Source organism: Leptonychotes weddellii, chromosome 9 (assembly GCF_054177405.1).
Source record: "Leptonychotes weddellii isolate Sample4059 chromosome 9, ASM5417740v2, whole genome shotgun sequence".
Lineage (NCBI taxonomy): Eukaryota > Metazoa > Chordata > Mammalia > Carnivora > Phocidae > Leptonychotes > Leptonychotes weddellii.
The window spans coordinates 86222538-86241496 of NC_138377.1; the positions used below are offsets into that span (position 1 = coordinate 86222538).

Consider the following 18959-nt stretch of genomic DNA (forward strand, 5'->3'; position numbering starts at 1 on the left):
TGTGTGACCTTGAATGAATAATTTAACCTCTGTGAGCCTGAATTTCCTCAACTATAAAACAGGAATAATAGTAATAGTGCATACTTCACAGGGACAGTTAAGAATTAAATGATTAATTTATGTATAGCATTTAGAACAAAGCCTTACACATAAGTATCAACTTAATAAATATTAACTATTACCATTAACTATTACTATTTGTTAAGAGTTTTTTAAACTAAATTATGAAGATACATTTTCAGAATAAAAATCTACAATGTCCTCTCAAAAGTTTTTCCAATTAAAAACCAAGAACAACTGACCCAATTTACAATCTTAAATAATTTTCCATTATGCAATATTCATTATGCTTTTATTCATGTTTTGTAACACAATTTTCAATACTTTACCTATTTAATTTAAGCATGTCACCTGATTTAGGAACCAGCTCCATGGGTAGTTCCTGTAGTTATTACTCTGGGTACTGGCTAAGCTATCATAAAGATGGTGACATTTTCTGATGCTAATTATGCTTCTATTGAATGACTACCCAGAATTGTAATTGGTATTGTTTATACTGATAAGTAATATCCAATGTATCCCTGAGCTGTGTAGTTTCAGAAACACTTACAGGTTTAGACAAAGGCTGAACAATAATAGAACTATCTGAAGATCTAGATTCAGGATGAAAATTTACTGGCGAGGCAGCCACTGGATTTGATGTTGGGTTCGTGTAGTGTTGACTTGTAGGCTTGAATGCAGCAGTAATACCTGTATTTAAAATTACATAATACATTAAATATATTTTTATATAACCAATGATGTCAAAATACTTCACTTTAAAAGTAAAATAGTAAAGCAATACCATACCTCGACTGAGTGCACCATTCTTTATTCCCCTTGAATATGAGCTGGGGTTTACTCTATTCAAAATATCTACAAAAAATTATATTTATTTTAAAATTCATTATTTGAATAAAATATATGTTAAGAAAATAGAAATCATGAATTGAAAACCATCAAATAGACTCCTGGAAGGAATATATAAGTTGTCACTCACTTAAAATACAGTTAATTTTAAACATATATATCTTTATCTACTAAAGAAAGATTACTAGCCTTGTTTTAATAGAATAAGAACAACCTAACTGTAACTCAAAATCCAAAAGCCAGAAGTAGAAGATTGATAAATCTGACTACATGTAAGTCAAATTTTCTACAAAGCTTCTTTTATGGCAAAGAAATAATTCACATAATTAGTAAAAATCTCCCAAAAATATATGTATATATAACCTATAATTAATGTATATATCTTTCTTTGAGTGATGACAGGGCTATATCCACTCAGGTTCCTATCACTCAAAACCAAACCCCTATCCAACCTCCATATTCCATTCACACTTTCCTTGGAAGTATCGTTATGAGGGATCTTACTGGATTATCCGCAGCATTAATTTTGAGTCCTGAAAGGGAAAAACTAGCAGAAATTGCAGACTAAAATAACAGTTTATCAGAGTACCTTATAACTTAAGGGGTTTCAAATCTACCAGTATACCAGAAGTCAATCTGAGCCTGATAGAACTTTCAGGATCACTTTAAAGTCCCTGATTCTGGCATGCACGTGAACTTCTGCAACTTCTAGATTATTTGCTAGTCAAACTAAAATTGGGAAGAGTGGGGATTTGCCAAAAATCGCTGGTTACAAAAAGGTAAAAGCACAAACAAGTACAAACCTCATAAAAATTTCCTTTTTCCCTCATAGTAAAAAAGAACCAGATCCCATAAAATAACTCTATGAAGTACAGGGCCACACAATAGTAGGGTTGTTTTCTGACAATGGCAATGCAGTGCTCTATACCTAAGCATTACCTATGTCTCATAGAACAAAAACCTGCTCAAACAACTTGACACCATTTTCACTCAGAAATTCAAGATTATTACTCAAACCATCAAAGTACTATTGGCCAAAGTACTTTTTAGTGGCTGTATTCTACAAAACACAAGTTTTTACCCTCCTTGCTAGCAGTTCTATACAAACACTTAACCCATATTCCATATATTAAAATATTTTATGGCTTACACAAAAACAACAATAAATTCATTTAAATTCTGCATAACAGTCCAGAAAATAATTTTTACTGGGGTCAGTCTCCGTTTTGACAGAATTATTTTAAAACTAATATGCACTGTTCTAGTTGAATACTGTTAACATCTTCTACTTGGTATAATTCAATTTGATCTTAACTTATTTTTTTCAATAAGATAATATGAATAACTATTTTATAATATGGTAATATTCCATTATAAAATGATCACAACGACTAGAAACAGTAATTAAGAGAATATATAATCATGTTCCACTATCATCAAAAAGCATGCCATCATGCCTAGTTCAATTTATAATCAAAGTGGCACTCCATTTAGAACCTAAGAGATTACCAATCTGCCACAGGAAATGGTATTGAGAATTTAATTTAAGTGATCCTCCCTCTGATAAAACTGAATAAAAATGCTATTCCAAGTTCAGAGGAAATAGAAGAAAGAACCAAGCTTTCAGAAGATTTAAAAGTAGTGTCTTAATCATACTTTTAAGCACTGCCTTGATAAGAAAACTCTATTATGCTGGTCATATTCTTTGGTAAATTCACCTGGCTTAAACAAGCAAACAAATAAACATGTACCTGCAATTGGAAATTATCTATTTTCTCTTTCTGCCCTAACATTTGTATGTTATTTCTCTGTACTTTTTTACATTTTTGAGTGGACATTTTAATAAGTGTCATTGGTCTTTGCTTTGTAGCATTCTAACAACATCAAATCCAACTACTCTAACTAAAATCTAATAATCCACAAAGGTACCAAAATATTCTGCTAGAAAGCCATAAAAAAGATTTAAGTATTAACTAATTGCTACATCATCCAAGTACATGGCTGTAGACAGTGTTCTTCTATTTGATAAATATAAATGAGAGCTGGTAGAAGATGAATGTGGTCAGAAGCTGCAGCCCCTGTTGGCACACAGGTTAGAGACTGCAATTATTCTCTGCCTATATATTTTGTAGCAATGTATGATGACATTGTAGTTGCCTGAATGTGAGAACCCCTGTCTGAGACTGAAACTTATTTAGTATACTATGACATTTGAAGAAAAGTATTCAAACCTCTTCCAGTTCTCTAATTCTGGGTTTAAGTGGAGGGAAAAAAAAGATAAACAGATAAACAGGTTACTTGGCTCCACTAAAAATTAGGATTTCCAATTTCAAAAGACCTCCCATGTTACCAGCTAATCTTAGACTATTCTTTTCCTCACATCTGATATTTTAACCTTTTACTTCCCTCCTCAAGTCCTCAATCATGTCCTCACCCTGATTCTATAATTCTCACTCACCTCTCACCAAATCTTTCATCTCTAACTCCTTACAGAGGAACAAGGACATGAGTACCTTATAAGGCAGTTCACAAGTTTTTCCATTAGAAACAGTATTTCATAAAAATTGGCTCCACTAAAAGTAAATGCTTACTTGAAATTGCTGGTTTTGAACTTGTTATCTCTCCAACAAAGATTGGCTCATCATCATCATCATCCTCAACCTCTTTTACTTTCTTCTGCCATGGTTCTAACTCTTCTTCTTCACATTCCATAAAGAGTTCTGCCATTTTTGAATTATCTAATTTTCAAAAGGAGAGAAGCAAACCTTATTTTCAAAAAAAAAAAGTAAATACATTTTTTAAAAATTCACAGTATATTTAAGATCTATTTTAATAGCCCTAACAGCAATTTGTGACTTGATATTTGTAGTTAGTTCATGGCAGCAACAGTGAGAAACTCAGAGCTCATTCTCTAAGACATAAACTAATGAATTTAGATAAATAGATAATGGTTGACAGTAGTCATTTACATGAAACAGTCAAAATGAATTCCAGTCATATGCCTGGAGTATAATTTTATCTACAAAAAGGATTGCACCTAACCATTATCTTGGGGGAAAAAGTATTAACAAAGGGGAGATAAACTAAGAAGAAGAGGTAACTCACAGGAGATATACTAGAAATACTGAACCAAATTCAGGAATTCCAGGCACAAAGCAGGGATAAGGCGCTGGACTAAAATAAGGGAACAAAGTGAGACTTACTCTATTCAGGGCAAATTAGACATTTCTTACCTAAAGAAACAGATCAAAGAACGTGGAATAAATATGAACATACACCACCCTAGAAGTTCTGACCAAGCACAGAGCTCCTAGGTAGAATTTTAGTACCTCACTCTTAAATATTAATGGACAATCAAAAAGTACCAGAAATTTCAGGAAAATCTCCAGTCTTTTAGACCAAATCAATAAAAAGATAAAGAATCCTAAGGAAAAGAGATAATGCAGAGAGCGAGAAAAATATTAAAGAAAATATAATTAGCATCTTTAGAGATATTAGATAAGAATTTTATAAAAATATTCAGGAAAAAAATCAGATTAAAAATATGATAGCCAAAATTTTTTAATTCAGTTTTTTTAAAAAATCATAATGTCCCCAGAGGTGGAGCTAAGAGAAAAAGAGAAAAATACACACACACACACACACACTAAATAAAGAAGAAAACACAAGGTTTTCAGAGAAAATCAATTTCAAAGTACAACATTCACCTAATAAAATTTACAGAAAGAGAACAGAGAAAAAGCAGGGAGTAGGTTATCTGAGAAATAATACAGAAAAATTTCCTAGATTGGAAAACGTAAATCTCCGGGTTGTAAGGCCTCACTAGGTACACAGCACAATGATCAAGAAAAAAGTTATATCAAGACACATCATCATGAAATTTCAGAACAAAAGAGATAAAGAGAATATCTAAGATCTATGGGGCGGGTGGGGATTGGGGTGGGGTGGAAAGAACCGTTCATACTCAAAAGGTCAATAAAAATAAGAACTATATTATAATACTTTAGTAGAAGACAGTAAGTAATAATTCAGTAACTTCTAACCAATATTATTTTTCAATCTAGAATTCTTTACCCAAACTTTTCATCAAGTGTGAAAATAAAGAAGAGCAACATCACACAAGATTTACTTCCCACGTAACCCTTCTCAGGAAGTTACTACAGAATCCATAAAAATATGAGACTTAACCAAGATAGAAGACACAGCATGTAGAAAACACGGTATTCAATACAAAGTCCCAGGACAATGGTTTTCAGCAGACCCAGAAAACAACCAGTCCAGACTAGACTGGAACAGTACTTCAGGAGGAAATGTCTCTGGGACACCAAAGAAAAGATGATTAAAATGTAAATTTTTAGACCACCTGACAAGTTCTACTATGTAGAAAGCTGAATTGAGAGGCTACTGAAGAGTATGGGAAGACGTGCCTATAGATTTTTATACAACTTAGCAAATGAAAATACATGAAAAGCATTAATAGCTAGATACATGAGAAAGAAAAAGAAAGAAAGAAAGAAAGGAAGGAAGGAGGGAGGGAAGGAAGAGTAAATGTATGTATTCTATGTATAATAGCATATTAAAAGCATATTACCATGCTCATCAGTGAACAGCATTTATTATAGTCATCATAATGAAACATCAACTATGAATTAAACCAAATATTGAGATAATAATTATACTAGGAGATACTTGGAGGAAAGGAAGGGCTAGCTCTAAGAAAGCAAAAATTCTCATGACAGATTATTAGAAAGTGGTTAAAACTGATTATGCAACAGACAGCACAACATATATGCACATATGAACATAAGCACTCTTCAAGAAACTGGTTAAGCTATTTAAAGTCTTTTCAGATGGTCTGACTCTTTAAACTATGTGCATATATTCCTTTAAGTGGAAATGGAGAAAAAAGAGAAGGTGAAGGGAGAAGGGGAAGAGAAACAGTACTGAGGACCTAAAGTAATAAGAGTGGAAATGGATATAAGTGGATATAACTAAATATATGGAATGAGATGGGGGGTGGTCTACCAAAAAAAACCCCAACAAACAAATAACAACAACAAAAAAACGCTCCAGCGTTCTGGCTTTGACAATATCTTTCATTTATCATTTAAATACAGTCATTTCTAAGGGTAATTTTTTATTATATTAGAGTAATGCCACTTCTACTTTTGACTCAAAATTAGGACAATGTTCTACCACCTCTTAAAAGATACTAACTAAAACAATGCTTTGGGGATGGCATACCATGGATGGTATGGGAATGGAAATACCATATCAAATTAAGAACCATTTTTCTATAAATTTTTAAATTTTTTCCTTTCTATAAAAGTGTGTCGCAAATTATTTCCTGTCTTAACATTATTTAAATGTTAATAGTCCACCTACCAAAACAAAAAAGGCCTTCCCATTTTCCCAAATGTCATGAACATCATGAACTGATCCCTTTCTTTTCTATACTATACTGTTTCATTAATTATATAGAATTCTTCAAGTCAAATGATTAAAAATATTATATGTCCCAAGACCAAACTGAGCTCTTTGAGTTTATTTCCTCCTACACGCTAGATAGGCAGTAGGGTACACAGTACATAATAATTTATGGACTAGGAAACTAAGCAGTCAGGCAATGCCTAATTTTTAAAAATTAGGGAAACTCATTGTATATGGATAATAAAAGTTTCCAATCAGTTTGTGTTATGGGCTGAACTGTGTTTTTCCAATATTCATATGTTAAAGTCCTCACCATCAGTACCTCACAATATTACTGTATTTGGAGACAGGGTCTTTAAAGAGGTGATGGGGCGCCTGGGTGGCTCAGTTGGTTGAGCGACTGCCTTCGGCTCAGGTCATGATCCTGGAGCCCGGGATCGAGTCCCGCATCGGGCTCCCTGCTCGGCAGGGAGTCTGCTTCTCCCTCGGACCCTCCCCCCTCTCATGCTCTCTGTCTCTCATTGTCTCTCTCGCAAATAAATAAAATCTTAAAAAAAATAAATAAATAAAGAGGTGATGAAGTTAAAATGAAGTTACTAGGGTGGGCGCTAATTCAAAATGACTGGTGTCCTTAAAAGAGGAGATCAGGACGTGGATACATGCTTGGAGGTAAGACCATCTAAAGACATAGGAAGCATATGGGCATGTATAAGCCAAGGAGAGAGGCCTGGTACAGATCCTTCCTTCATGGCCCTCAAAAGGAATCAAGTCTTTGAGTTGATTCTTATGAGACCAACACTTTGATCTCATACTTCTAGCCCCCAGAACCATGAGAAATTCTGAAGTAAATTTCTGTTGTTTAAGCTATCCAGTCTATGGTTCTTGGTTATAGAAACCCTAGCAAACAATACAGAAGACAAAGGTCTTCCTCATTCTTCTTAAGAGGGCACTGCCATTGTCAATACACCCAGGATAGATTGTTAAGAAAAAAAAATTTAAAGACACATAACAGCTTTATGTATTTTTTTTTCAGCTTTATGTATTTTAGAAATAATTATTTTTTGTCTATGCATAAAAGAAACATAGGTAATTATGTACACCAAACTAAGTTATCACTGGGCATAAGAAGAAAAAAAACTTCATTTCTACTTTACTCACTTCTTAATTTATATTATTTGTTATGTGAGCATTTGTTACTCTAACAACTTTAAGTTTTTCTGTCTATAAGAAAATGTGCCTACCTCTCCTCCTTTATACTGAAGCAAATTTATCAGTTCAAAAGCCACATATACCAGTAGCAATTGTGGCAGCAAAACTTACTTTTTGGCTGAAAAGGGTTGTCGCCCATCAAGTTGCAGAGTTGACTTTCTGTAAATTGTCACCTAAGTACTGACACATGATATCAGTCAATTTTATGAGTCACTTTAAGTAATGCCAAATATTGAAACATGAAACTCGGGGTTCAGAAATTCTTGGATCTAATTTTGATCTTGAAACTCACCATGTGACTCCAGACAAAAGAGCAATTTATATCTCAGTTTTCCTTCCTATAAAATAAAGATACCTAGTATTAGAGTGGATCTCATTAAATTAAATGTACACATACTTAATCTTTTTTCCTATGAAAAGTTCAATTTTTAAGTTTGATATGTCTGACATACACTTGCAACTCACTTTATATAACTGGTTCATTCTTGAACGAACCTAAATTTAGTAAATAAAATGGTGATTCTATTAAGCACTTACTACTTGAAGAAGTCTGAATTATTAATCTACAAATAATTTCTTAAAGTTATCCTTCTATAAAAATGAGTAATCACTTCACGATGTATTGTTTTAGTAAGTCTGAATTTTCAAATACAAAGGGATATACTAATCTTTAACTGTAACCTATTCATATTTCAGATATAAATGTAATTATTTCCACAAGAAAACATAACTTTATTTTTTAATATTTAATTCATTCATTCATTCATTTTTAAATCAGAGAAAGAGAGTGAGCACAAGCAGGAGTGGCAGGCAGAGGGAGAAGAAGGCTCCCCGCTGAGCAAGGAGCCCGATGTGGGACTCGATCCCAGAACCCCGGGATCATGACCTGAGCCGCAGGGAGCCGCTTAACTGGCTAAGCCACCCAGGCATCCCAAGAAAACATAACTTTAAACAAATTTTAGTTTAGGGGCGCCTGGGTGGCTCAGTCATTAAGCGTCTGCCTTCGGCTCACATCATGATCCCGGGGTCCCGGGATCGAGCCCCACATTGGGCTCCATGCTCAGTGGGGAACCTGCTTCTCCCTCTCCCACTCCCCCTGCTTGTGTTCCCTCTCTCGCTGTCTCTGTCAAACAAATAAATAAAATCTTAAAAATAAATAAAGAAAAATAAATTTTAGTTTATATATTTCTGATTTTTTATCAAAGACCTTAAAAAGGAAAGAAAAATAATTGGACATATTTCATCACAGATTAATTCATTCATAAATAACTACTCTTTCGGTGCCTGGCTGGCTCAGTCAGAAAAGCATATGACTCTTGTTCTCAGGTCGTGGGTTTGAGGCCCAGGTTGGGTGCAGAGATTACTAAAAAATATAAAAATAATAACTACTCATTGCCTTCTGAATGCAAGATGATGTGCTAAGTTCTAGGGAAAAAAAAAAAATGAGTAAGTCACAGTCCTTGCCTTCAGAAATTTATAATCTAGTATATCTATATTTCTTTGGGATTGAAAAATGATTGCTATTAGAATAAAAATTATCAAAAAGAAATTTTCATTTATTTAAAACAAGAATTATTCTGGATTCCCACACACACAACAGCATAAATTTTATAAAATTTACAAATTTTAAAATAACTTTTAGTTATAAAGCAAAAAAAGATAAAAACTAGACAGCAGACACCTAAAATACTAAAATGCACACTAATTCAATCTTTGTATTTCTCCTTATCCTCAGGCTGACACAAGCAAATTTTCTTGCTTTTTAGGTTCCAATTTATTTGGACTGCATTAATCCACAGGGAAAAATAACTATTATTTTAACTTCAGAAGTTACTGTTATAAATGTTTTAACTACTATCACAAGAGACTCTAATGAATGTTTTTTTTAAAGATTCATTTATTTGAGAGAGAGAACACAAGCGGAGGGAGGTGCAGAAAAGGAGAGAGAATCCTCAAGCAGACACCCTGCTGAGTGCAGAGCCCCACATGGGACTCAATCCCATGACCCCAGATCATGACCTGAGCCAAAATCAAAAGTTGGATGCTTAACCTACTGAGCCACCCATGCACCAAGACTCTACTGAATCTTGTGTTTAACTGAATTCACCAAGTTCTGAAGTCTATTTAAATCTCATTAACTCGGGGTGCCTGGGTGGCTCAGTCGTCAAGCATCTGCCTTCGGTTCAGGTCATGATCCCAGGGTCCTGGGATTGAGCCCCGCATCGGGCTCCCTGCTCGGCGGGAGGCCTGCTTCTCCCTCTTCCACCCCCTCTGCTTGTGTTCCCTCTCTCACTGTGTCTCTGTCAAATAAATAAATAAATAAATCTTTAATAAATAAATAAATCTCATTAACTCAATTATTTGAATAGTTGTAGCTTATCTCTAAACTAATATCAGTGTTATGACTATGTCAAGGCGATAAATACATGACAATTTTTGCTCATGTTAAGGACCTACTTGTTACCAAGAATACAGAATATTTTTCAAGAGCCACAATTACACAGCTTATGAGACTCATATGTAATATTTTTTTATTTGAATAGTTATTGGGTTATAATAATGGTTATACTGAATATTAAATAGTTGACATATATATAATATTTTTTGCTAAGTGATCATATAAATATCTTTTACCAAAACTCTGAAATTAGTATTCAATTTACAAATATTCAATTAGTGAATGACTTATCTATATGAACAGACATCTACTGCCTATTATGATAGAGATGAGTTTAAGATAACCTACTTCAAAAGCTTAAGGACCACAGTAACCTACTTAGAAACCTCAACTGATACAGTCTCAAACACACTATAAAGCTGGAAATCCTCAGATGTAATTAGAACCATAATTTCAGCCAAAAGCTGCACTATGTAATATAGTAGCCATTAGCCACATGGGACTATTTATGTTTAAATTAATTAAAATTAAATAAAATTAAAATTCAGTTCCTCAGTTTTACTAGCCACATTTCAAATGCTCAAAGCCACATGTGACTGGTGGCTACTGTATTGGACAGTACAGCTACAGAACATTCCTACTGGACAACACTGGACTAAAGAATCACTGCCATATTTTGTTCTGGTTATTAAACACTTTCATGGATTCCTTTGGCATCTCTGCCAAAATTACCACCATAAAAACCTCTCCGGTCACCACTTCAGAATTTTGGTGGTAAGGCACAGAATTCTATGAAGGATTAAATCAGCTGCCACTGAAGTGGAATATCCAGCAAAGATACGCAGTGAGGATCTCAAAGTTCCAAAACGTTCTAATAGCTTCTACAGCTCACACTGAGCCCCAAAATGGCCAGAAAAAGAGAACACTCAATTTCAGCTACTGACTCATTTCATGACCATGTTTAATACACTTGTTTCTATGAAGAAAAACATGAAATCCAATTAACTGACTAATCAAAGACTTTTTAGAAAATAATTCTTTCACTGTTGGAGACTGCTCATATAAATTTTAATTCCTATCTTACTATTTTTTGTTTCAGCTTTTATATATCTAAAATTAAACAATATCTTAAATAATTTTTATACAGAAATTTAAAAAATCGATGGAAATGTAGGTCTAAATTTTTAATTGCTTGAAAAATTTACTTTTATCCATTGAGAGGTCTCACCCAATACAATATCACTGTGTTAAATAAAGGTAATACATTTGATCTGGTACATAAGCACACAGTATGGCACAGGTGTGCTATGTACTAGATATAGTTCTATTTACTTTCTGATAAAGATTAAGCAATTTCACAAACCACAACTGTAGAGTCCGCACATAAAAAAAGAAGAGCATTAGGCTAGAAGCCAGAAGAACCAAGTCATAGCCCCAGCACTGCTACAACATTCAATCAAATCACGTTACAATTCTGGGTCTCAGCTCTTAGGTCAACTAATAATCTCTACCGCTTAATTTAGCTCTATACTGTATACTTTAAACATTTATTAATAATAAACAGTAAAACATGGTGAAGAATGAATGCCACATTCAAATTCTGATTCAACCATTTATTATCTGGATGACCTTGGGAAAGTTAATTTCTGTGCCTTGCTTTACTATATGTAACTTATTTCATAAAGTTATAGTGAAGATTAAATTAGATAACAAACATAAAGCACAGAGCTCAGTGCCTGAGACACAGAAATCATCCAATAAATCTCAACAATTTTTAACTCTGTGCTTAATACCATTTTCAAGAACTCTAAGAACAGTTCACAATTTTGTTACTATACTAGAATTTACAAGCTATCAGCTGAGCATTTAGAAATTATTTTGTTTTTTAAGATCTTCATTACAGTAGTATTTCACATGATGAAATGTTAGCTTTGTAAGTATACCTTCTAGAATGTAGCTGTCAAATCTATCCTACCATATTTTCATCTTTTTAAGCATTTATAAACTAGTGAAAACACATAAAAAATTTTAAACCTTCATATAAACACACATACCTGCAATTTATCAATACTGTTAAATTATATACTACTAGTCTCATAGAGTAAAACAAGTAATTCAAAAATACCAACATACAAAAATTAGCATTTGGATAAAGTGCCTTATACCATTTCCATAAAAAAAAAACATTCATTTTACATGCATCACTGTATTTTAATTTCTAAAAAAAATCCTTATTTTTTTTAATTTTTTTTTTTAAGTTTTTATTTATTTGACAGAGAGAGAACACAAGTAGGCAGAGTGGCAAGCAGAGGGAGAGGGAGCAGGAGGCTCTCCGCTGAGCAGGGAGCCCGACACGGGGCTCGATCCCAGGACCCTGGGATCACGACCTGAGCCGAACGAAGGCAGCTACTTAACCGACTGAGCCACCTAGGTGGCCCTAAAAAAATCCTTTTTAAAACTGAGTAAGCCGGGGCGCCTGGGTGGCTCAGTCGTTGGGCGTCTGCCTTTGGCTCAGGTCATAATCCCAGGGTCCTGGGATCGAGTCCCACATCGGGCTCCCTGCTCCGTGGGAAGTCTGCTTCTCCCTCTCCCACTCCCCCTGCTTGTGTTCCCTCTCTCGCTGTGTCTCTCTCTGTCAAATAAATAAATAAAATCTTAAAAAAAAAACCAAAAACTGAGTAAGCAGCAAGTAAAATAAAAAAAAATTGAGGAATATGGTGAATGGTTAAATTCTCCATCTCCCCAGACCCCAAAAGTTATTCAATGAAATAATCTGAGAAACTGTATTAAAAAGTTAATCTCTGCTTTTTTCTCATCATAAAAATGTTTAATTGGGGGCTTGCATTCCTAACCAAGAAATTAGCAACAACAAAAACCAGATTAACATAAAAAGGAAAATACAAAACCAAAATTAATAGAATCATCTTAAATACTGAAAATTTTTATTCAAAATAAGGATAGCATATACAAATAATGTTCAACTAACTCATAAATTTTGTCTAAGATTAACAAGCTAGCTGTAACCTTTAACAATTTTACTTATTTACTTAGAAGAGTTTTTGAGTGGAATGATTTGGATGACACAGGGTCATCAAAACACTCATTTTTTTCCTCTCACAAATTTAACAAGAAATCAGGTATTCAAATCATTCCACTGTCTTTAAAGCTTTGGTTTATGTTCTATTTCATTTTATAAACAATTCTTCAGTCTTTGCGACTAATGGCATACCGAAATGGAGGTCTATAATTTTAGAATTCTAATCCCAAATGAATAGAGCTTTAAGGAGTCAAAGTGGGTTGTTAACTATGAGTAACAATTTAATATTTCCAACCCCGGTTCTGTGATCTCTCAAGAATTTCCAACGATCTCAAGGTGATACTAGAAAATTCATTTTAATGTTCATTATCTTAAAAGCATACACAGTCTTCTGAGGACAGAGATTCATTTTAAAAATTCCACTTTTATATCACCTTAATATCCATCACCTATTGATTCTACCATGGAAATTAACTGTAACAGGGTTAGAAAAACAGAGAATGATGATGTGCACCTTGGCATATAAATCACACAAATACAAACCTTAAAGCATAAGCAATAAACCCTATATAACTGAAAAAGACCCACAACTGTTTCATAAAATTCAGATGTTTAAACATGAAATTTTATAAAGAAATTAGCTTATTAAATTTATTTACAAACATTAAGCAGATGAAACCAAATTTCAAATCAGTACTTCCCACTTTTATGCCTCTTATTTTTTAAAAATGCTTTATTGTTAGAAAACTCAGTACCTATCTTTTTTTAGAATCAGTCCAGTTAATCGGTTACTGTTACAAACTACAGACTTATTCTTGAAGAGGGCACATTTCAACCACAAAATGTACAATTAGAAACAGATGATCACTTAGCAGCTAAATACTATAGGCAAAATACTGGGGGATCATAGAAACTTTAGAAGACACCTCATCAAATCTTAACCAATTTCTGAAAGATTCTAATTTTTATTTTAAACAGAATACTGTGTTCTGAAAATGGTCACTCCAAGAATAGGAGAAAAGGTCCCCCAAAAGAGGAGACTACAGATATACAGTATTATTTTTTAAATAAACCAAACATTTCAAATGTCATTTTAAAAAAAGATCGTACATGCAGGAATCTTAACAGTGAACAGGCAAAAGAAAGAAAGAGGGAACAGATTGGAACTCAGCCTTGATTGGAGTTAATAGGAAAAAGGACAGGACAGGAAAGGAAGGAAAGGAAGCATTCCATGAAGAAAGAACAGCATGTGCAAAAGATCTATGTCACAGGAAATATGAGAAACTGAAAGAAAAAAAAAAAAAAAAAACTAGTGTGAGTGGAAAAGAAAAGCAAGGGGGTATATGGTAGGAGATAAGACAGAAGTCAAACAACACAGCACCCCAGAGATCATGTTAGGAATTTTCCCCTTAACCTAAGAGCAATGGAAAGCCAATGAGGGGATTTTCAACAAGAACTGATATGATCAGATTCATGATACGGTGTCAAAAATAACAGAATTTGAGTCTAAAACCAAAGAGACAGTGGTTTTATTCTATTCTGTCTTAATTGATCCCCACTTGGCATACTGTGTATTGGCTATGACTCTTTCAACTATAAGTAACAGAAAACCCAACTCAAACTGGCTTAAGCAAGAGAATTCCTTGGCTCATTTACAGAACTAAATACAGGTACAATTTAAACAATGATATGTAAATCTAGTTTTTCTATCTCCATTCCTGGGTTTCACTTTCTCTATGTTGTTTCTACCCTCAGAAGAGGCTCCCCACTGTGAATGACTATACCAGCTCCAACTTAACACTTTCCAAGATTCAAGTCTAAGACACTGGTAAGAGGACAAGCTCTGGTTGGAGTTGACTGGCTTGGCTTAAGTCATATGCCCTTCCCAAATCCAATCATTATTGCTAAGGACTTGTAATAGGTTTAGTCCTACATCACCTGCTCCCCCTGGTACCAGAGATAGAGACCCAACCAACCAGCCAACCAACCAACCAAAAACAAACAAAAAAACCAGTAAGATAAAGATTTTCCCAAAGGAAAATCAAGGTATGTTACCAAAGTAGGAGGGAAGATGCCATGTAGCAAAACAGATGTCTATTATAATGAATTAGATTTAGAGTTCTGTCTAGGTCAAAAGACTAAAGATATTTAACCTAGGAAACATGAGACTGTGGGGTAGAGGTGGTAGAAGTAAAAGCTATTTACAGATATTTTTAAGTTTGTCATGAGAAAGAAGAAAAGAGGATAACTTATTCTTTGTGGTTCAAGTGATAATAACAATAACAATATTTGTAATATTTACTTGTTTTGAGTAAACTAGAGAACTTCATTCCTCATGTTGAGCTTCAACACAACTACTTAATTCATTATATACTATTCCATTATCCTAATTACAAATTACGCTATTTATAATAACTTTCATTACCATTAGCTAACATTAGTTAAATGCATACATTACTTGGTCTAATCCTCCAAAACTCTATGATGTAGACACTATTATCATCCTCACTTTACAGCTGCAGAAACTGATTTATAGAGGTTAAGTACCTTGCCCAAAGTAACACAACTAAGAGTAGAGCAAGGATTCAAAAGCTTCTATGTAAAAGGAACCTTTCTTCATAAGGATATGGGGAATCTCTCTTTGCACCACGTCCTTTTCATCCATGTAAAACCCCTGCTGACCCTGATCCAGGCTGCAGTCCTTTTGCTCTAGTTATCACCACCCATTCTGTCAGTCAAAACTAAGCTGAGCACAGCAGTGCAGCTACTACATTTTCTACTGCACAGTATTCTGCTGAAGGTATCCATCTGAAGATCCCAATAACCCCCCCTTGCCAAATCAAATTACCCTTTCTTCACTTACATTTTCCTTATCTTACATCTGTTTTATCCCAATTTCTTGAAACATCCTCCTCAAAAATTTTTTATATGACAATAGACTGGTTCTCTACCCACCTCCTCCTATTTAACTCTATACAGATTCTCCATATTCTCTTGCTCCTTAAATAGTGTAAAATCAGGTTTTTCATAGAGTTTACTCCTCAGCCCTACACAAATTGTTCCCTAAATGACATATCTAATAAATCCCACAGTCTTAGCTATCAGTTCTCAACAGCAGCCTATAAAATCATCAAATAATAATCTCCAACCCTGACTCCTCAACTAAGTTCCAGCCTGTCATCTCATAACAGCTGAAAACTGCTATCTGGACATTTAAACTCACCTCAAATTCAGTATTTCCAGAACTGAACATAACTTCTCCATAAAAATTAGTCCTACAGCATTATTCATAATGGCCAAGAAGTGAAAACAAGCCAAATGTTCATCAACTGATAAATGAATAAAAAGATATATCCATACAATGGAATATTATTTAGCAGTAAAAAAATGAAGTACTGATACATGCTAAATGGATGAACCTTAAGAACATTATGCTAAGTGAAAGAAGTCAGTCACATATTGTATAACTCTATTAACATCAAGTGTCCAGAATAGGCAAATCCATAGACACAGAAAGTACATTGGTGGTTGCTAAGGCCTGTGGGGTGGGGAGAATGGGGAGTGACTTCTTAATGGGTAATGGGTTTCCTTTTGAGAAGCTGAAACTACTATTCTGAGAGTAGTGCTGATGCTTGTTTAACACGGTGAGTATACTAAATACCACTGAATTGTACACTTTAAAATAATTTAAATGGTGAACTTAATGTTACGTTAACCTTACCTCAGTTTATAAAAATTAGTTCTACCTTTGCACTTCTCTTTTACCACCAATGAAACTGTAATCATTCTGATCTTGAGTCCTTAAAAATTTTTTAACAATTTTTTTTTAAGTAGGATCCAAGCCCAGTGCAGGGTTCAACATGAGGCTTGAACTCACAACCCCGAGATCAACATCTCAGCCAAGATTAAGAGTCAGATGCTTAACCAACTAAAGCCACCAAAGTGCCCCATCTTAAAATTTCTTTTCAGTGTTTCCCTCTTTTACTTATCATATCTAATCAATTCCCCAGTCCTATCGTCTTCCTTCAAAATATTTCCTACAACCCTTCATTTTCCATTCACTGTGTATTTGTTCATGCCCTTAAAACCTCACGCCCATAGTAAGATTTACTTTGTAAAATTCACTTTATACTCAGCCTCAGAGCATCCGGATCTGATTTCATCCATTTAACACAGAACCAACAAATTAATAATGTCCTAAAACTCTCCACCAATCCATGCAGAGCTACGTTATCTTAGAAGCTTCCAGAATGCAGTGAGGTACAGAACAGGCCACATGTTCTAGGAACTGACACTTCCACCAGTGGTGGGTGCTGCCAGGCTACTCCTATGCTATCTAACCCAAGAAAAGAACATGCAATCCTGAGATTACAAGGCTGAGGTTGGAATGAGGGAAGACCAAGGCATCATATCCTACAAAATTAATATACAGCATCTGGCACTCAATAAGTATTACAATGAGTGAAATGAACTTTTTCAGACTCAGTTCCCTCATCTGTAAAGGACTGATGATGATAATACCACCCATCTCAAAGAAGCATTTTTCTGAGGATGAAATATGATCTATGAATATACTCTGTAATCTCTAAAATACTACAATAAAAGATTAGAAAGACATCTCTTGTGTTATAACTCCTCAAACATAAATACCAACAATGTAGTGTCAAAAAAGTAGGGCCAATTTTCTTATTTACTTTTTTCTATTCAATAAAATTGAGAGGTCCATTATTATTTTTACCCATGGACCTTAATAAAGCCATTTTGTTGATTAGGGCCTTTCTATCAGTAGTCAGCAATCCTTGTATAAAGTCAGATAACCTTAAATGCTGACTGGGAAAAGCAAAATGAGTAAACAAAGCAGGAGATAACGGATTACCTACATCTAAAACACTCAGACCCCTCCCAAGCCCTTCATGTTTTGCTTCTCAAATTTGCCAAAGGTAACAATTATGCACAAAATAAGGAACACACAGGGGTAGAGCCTAGAAGCAAGGAGCAGATTATTTCGTAGACTAACAATCTTTGCTTTGGTTAACAGCCCTCATTCAAGCAGTTGTCATGCTGAAGAAATCCCAAACCTAGCAAAAAAAGAAAAAAAGTATGTGTTTGATTAACGTCTAATGATGAAATCTTAGAAGTCCACAAACCCCAACCTCAGAAATTTAAGATATATTAATTTACTTAAAAATGACTATAAACCCATTACATATTAATATAAATAGTTGTGTGAAAAATATTTTCCAAAACAAAAATTTAGAGGAGCGGCATTGTTTTTACATTATTGCAAAATGCATTTATAGTTGTCTTAATAAAGACAGCTGTATTATCTTACCTGCTTCTACATTTAATCTGTTGCATTACATTGTTCTAATGAAATGAAGAAAACCCAGCCTCAGAAGTTAGGTAAGTAGTAAAGAGAGGATCTTACAGAACCCCTGAAAGCACCTCAAGTCCCCAAGACCACAGTCAGAGAACTGCTACACTACATAAATCAATTCAAAGCCTTTGTTTAAAAAGGCGAGCTAAATTACTATCCTGGCTATACTGGCTGGTCAAAAATTTTGTATATACCAATCCAAAGAGTAAAATAGTAACTTTAAACAGGGAGTATTCACGTGAATAGTACAACTCTAAGAAAAAGCATTTATCAAGCAGAGTGTAAAGCAAAACATGTACCATTCCAAAAACTCACTGTGCTCATCATGATGTACTCAACCAAAAAAGCAGAAATGTTTGAAATAAAAAATATTTTTTGTTTAATCCAGTTCGCCAAAAAGCCTAAATATTACACCTTGATCCTACAGGGTTTCAGTTAATCATTTTTTACTGCAGATGAGCTCTGAAGGTAAAGTTGAGAAGGGAAGCAAAAATGGTAACAACAAAAATATTTTGGAACAGAAACCTCAAGGGATAACTTTCTAAGTACTACCTACATTCATTAGAGATGGAGTGGAAACAGCTGAAAAAACTATCATG

The 18959-nt window shown here is 34.2% G+C and overlaps 1 protein-coding gene across 15 annotated transcripts in view; it reads right to left on the bottom strand.

Annotated features, from left to right (window-relative positions):
• ZNF280D (zinc finger protein 280D) overlaps window positions 1–18959 on the bottom strand; it is a 301459-nt gene that overhangs the window by 106602 nt on the left and 175898 nt on the right. For 5 of the 15 annotated variants that reach the window (XM_081831114.1, XM_081831120.1, XM_081831121.1 and 2 more), the window contains 4 exons: window positions 7841–7886; window positions 3501–3647; window positions 850–915; window positions 611–750 (listed from right to left, as the gene is read on the bottom strand). In XM_081831114.1, the coding sequence (XP_081687240.1) occupies window positions 611–750; window positions 850–915; window positions 3501–3647; window positions 7841–7886 (399 nt within the window). Of the gene's footprint in view, window positions 1–610; window positions 751–849; window positions 916–3500; window positions 3648–4112; window positions 4143–7659; window positions 7729–7840; window positions 7887–17954; window positions 18062–18959 lie in introns of all 15 variants that reach the window. The other 10 variants (XM_081831118.1, XM_081831115.1, XM_006732967.2 and 7 more) reach the window with 8 other exon arrangements.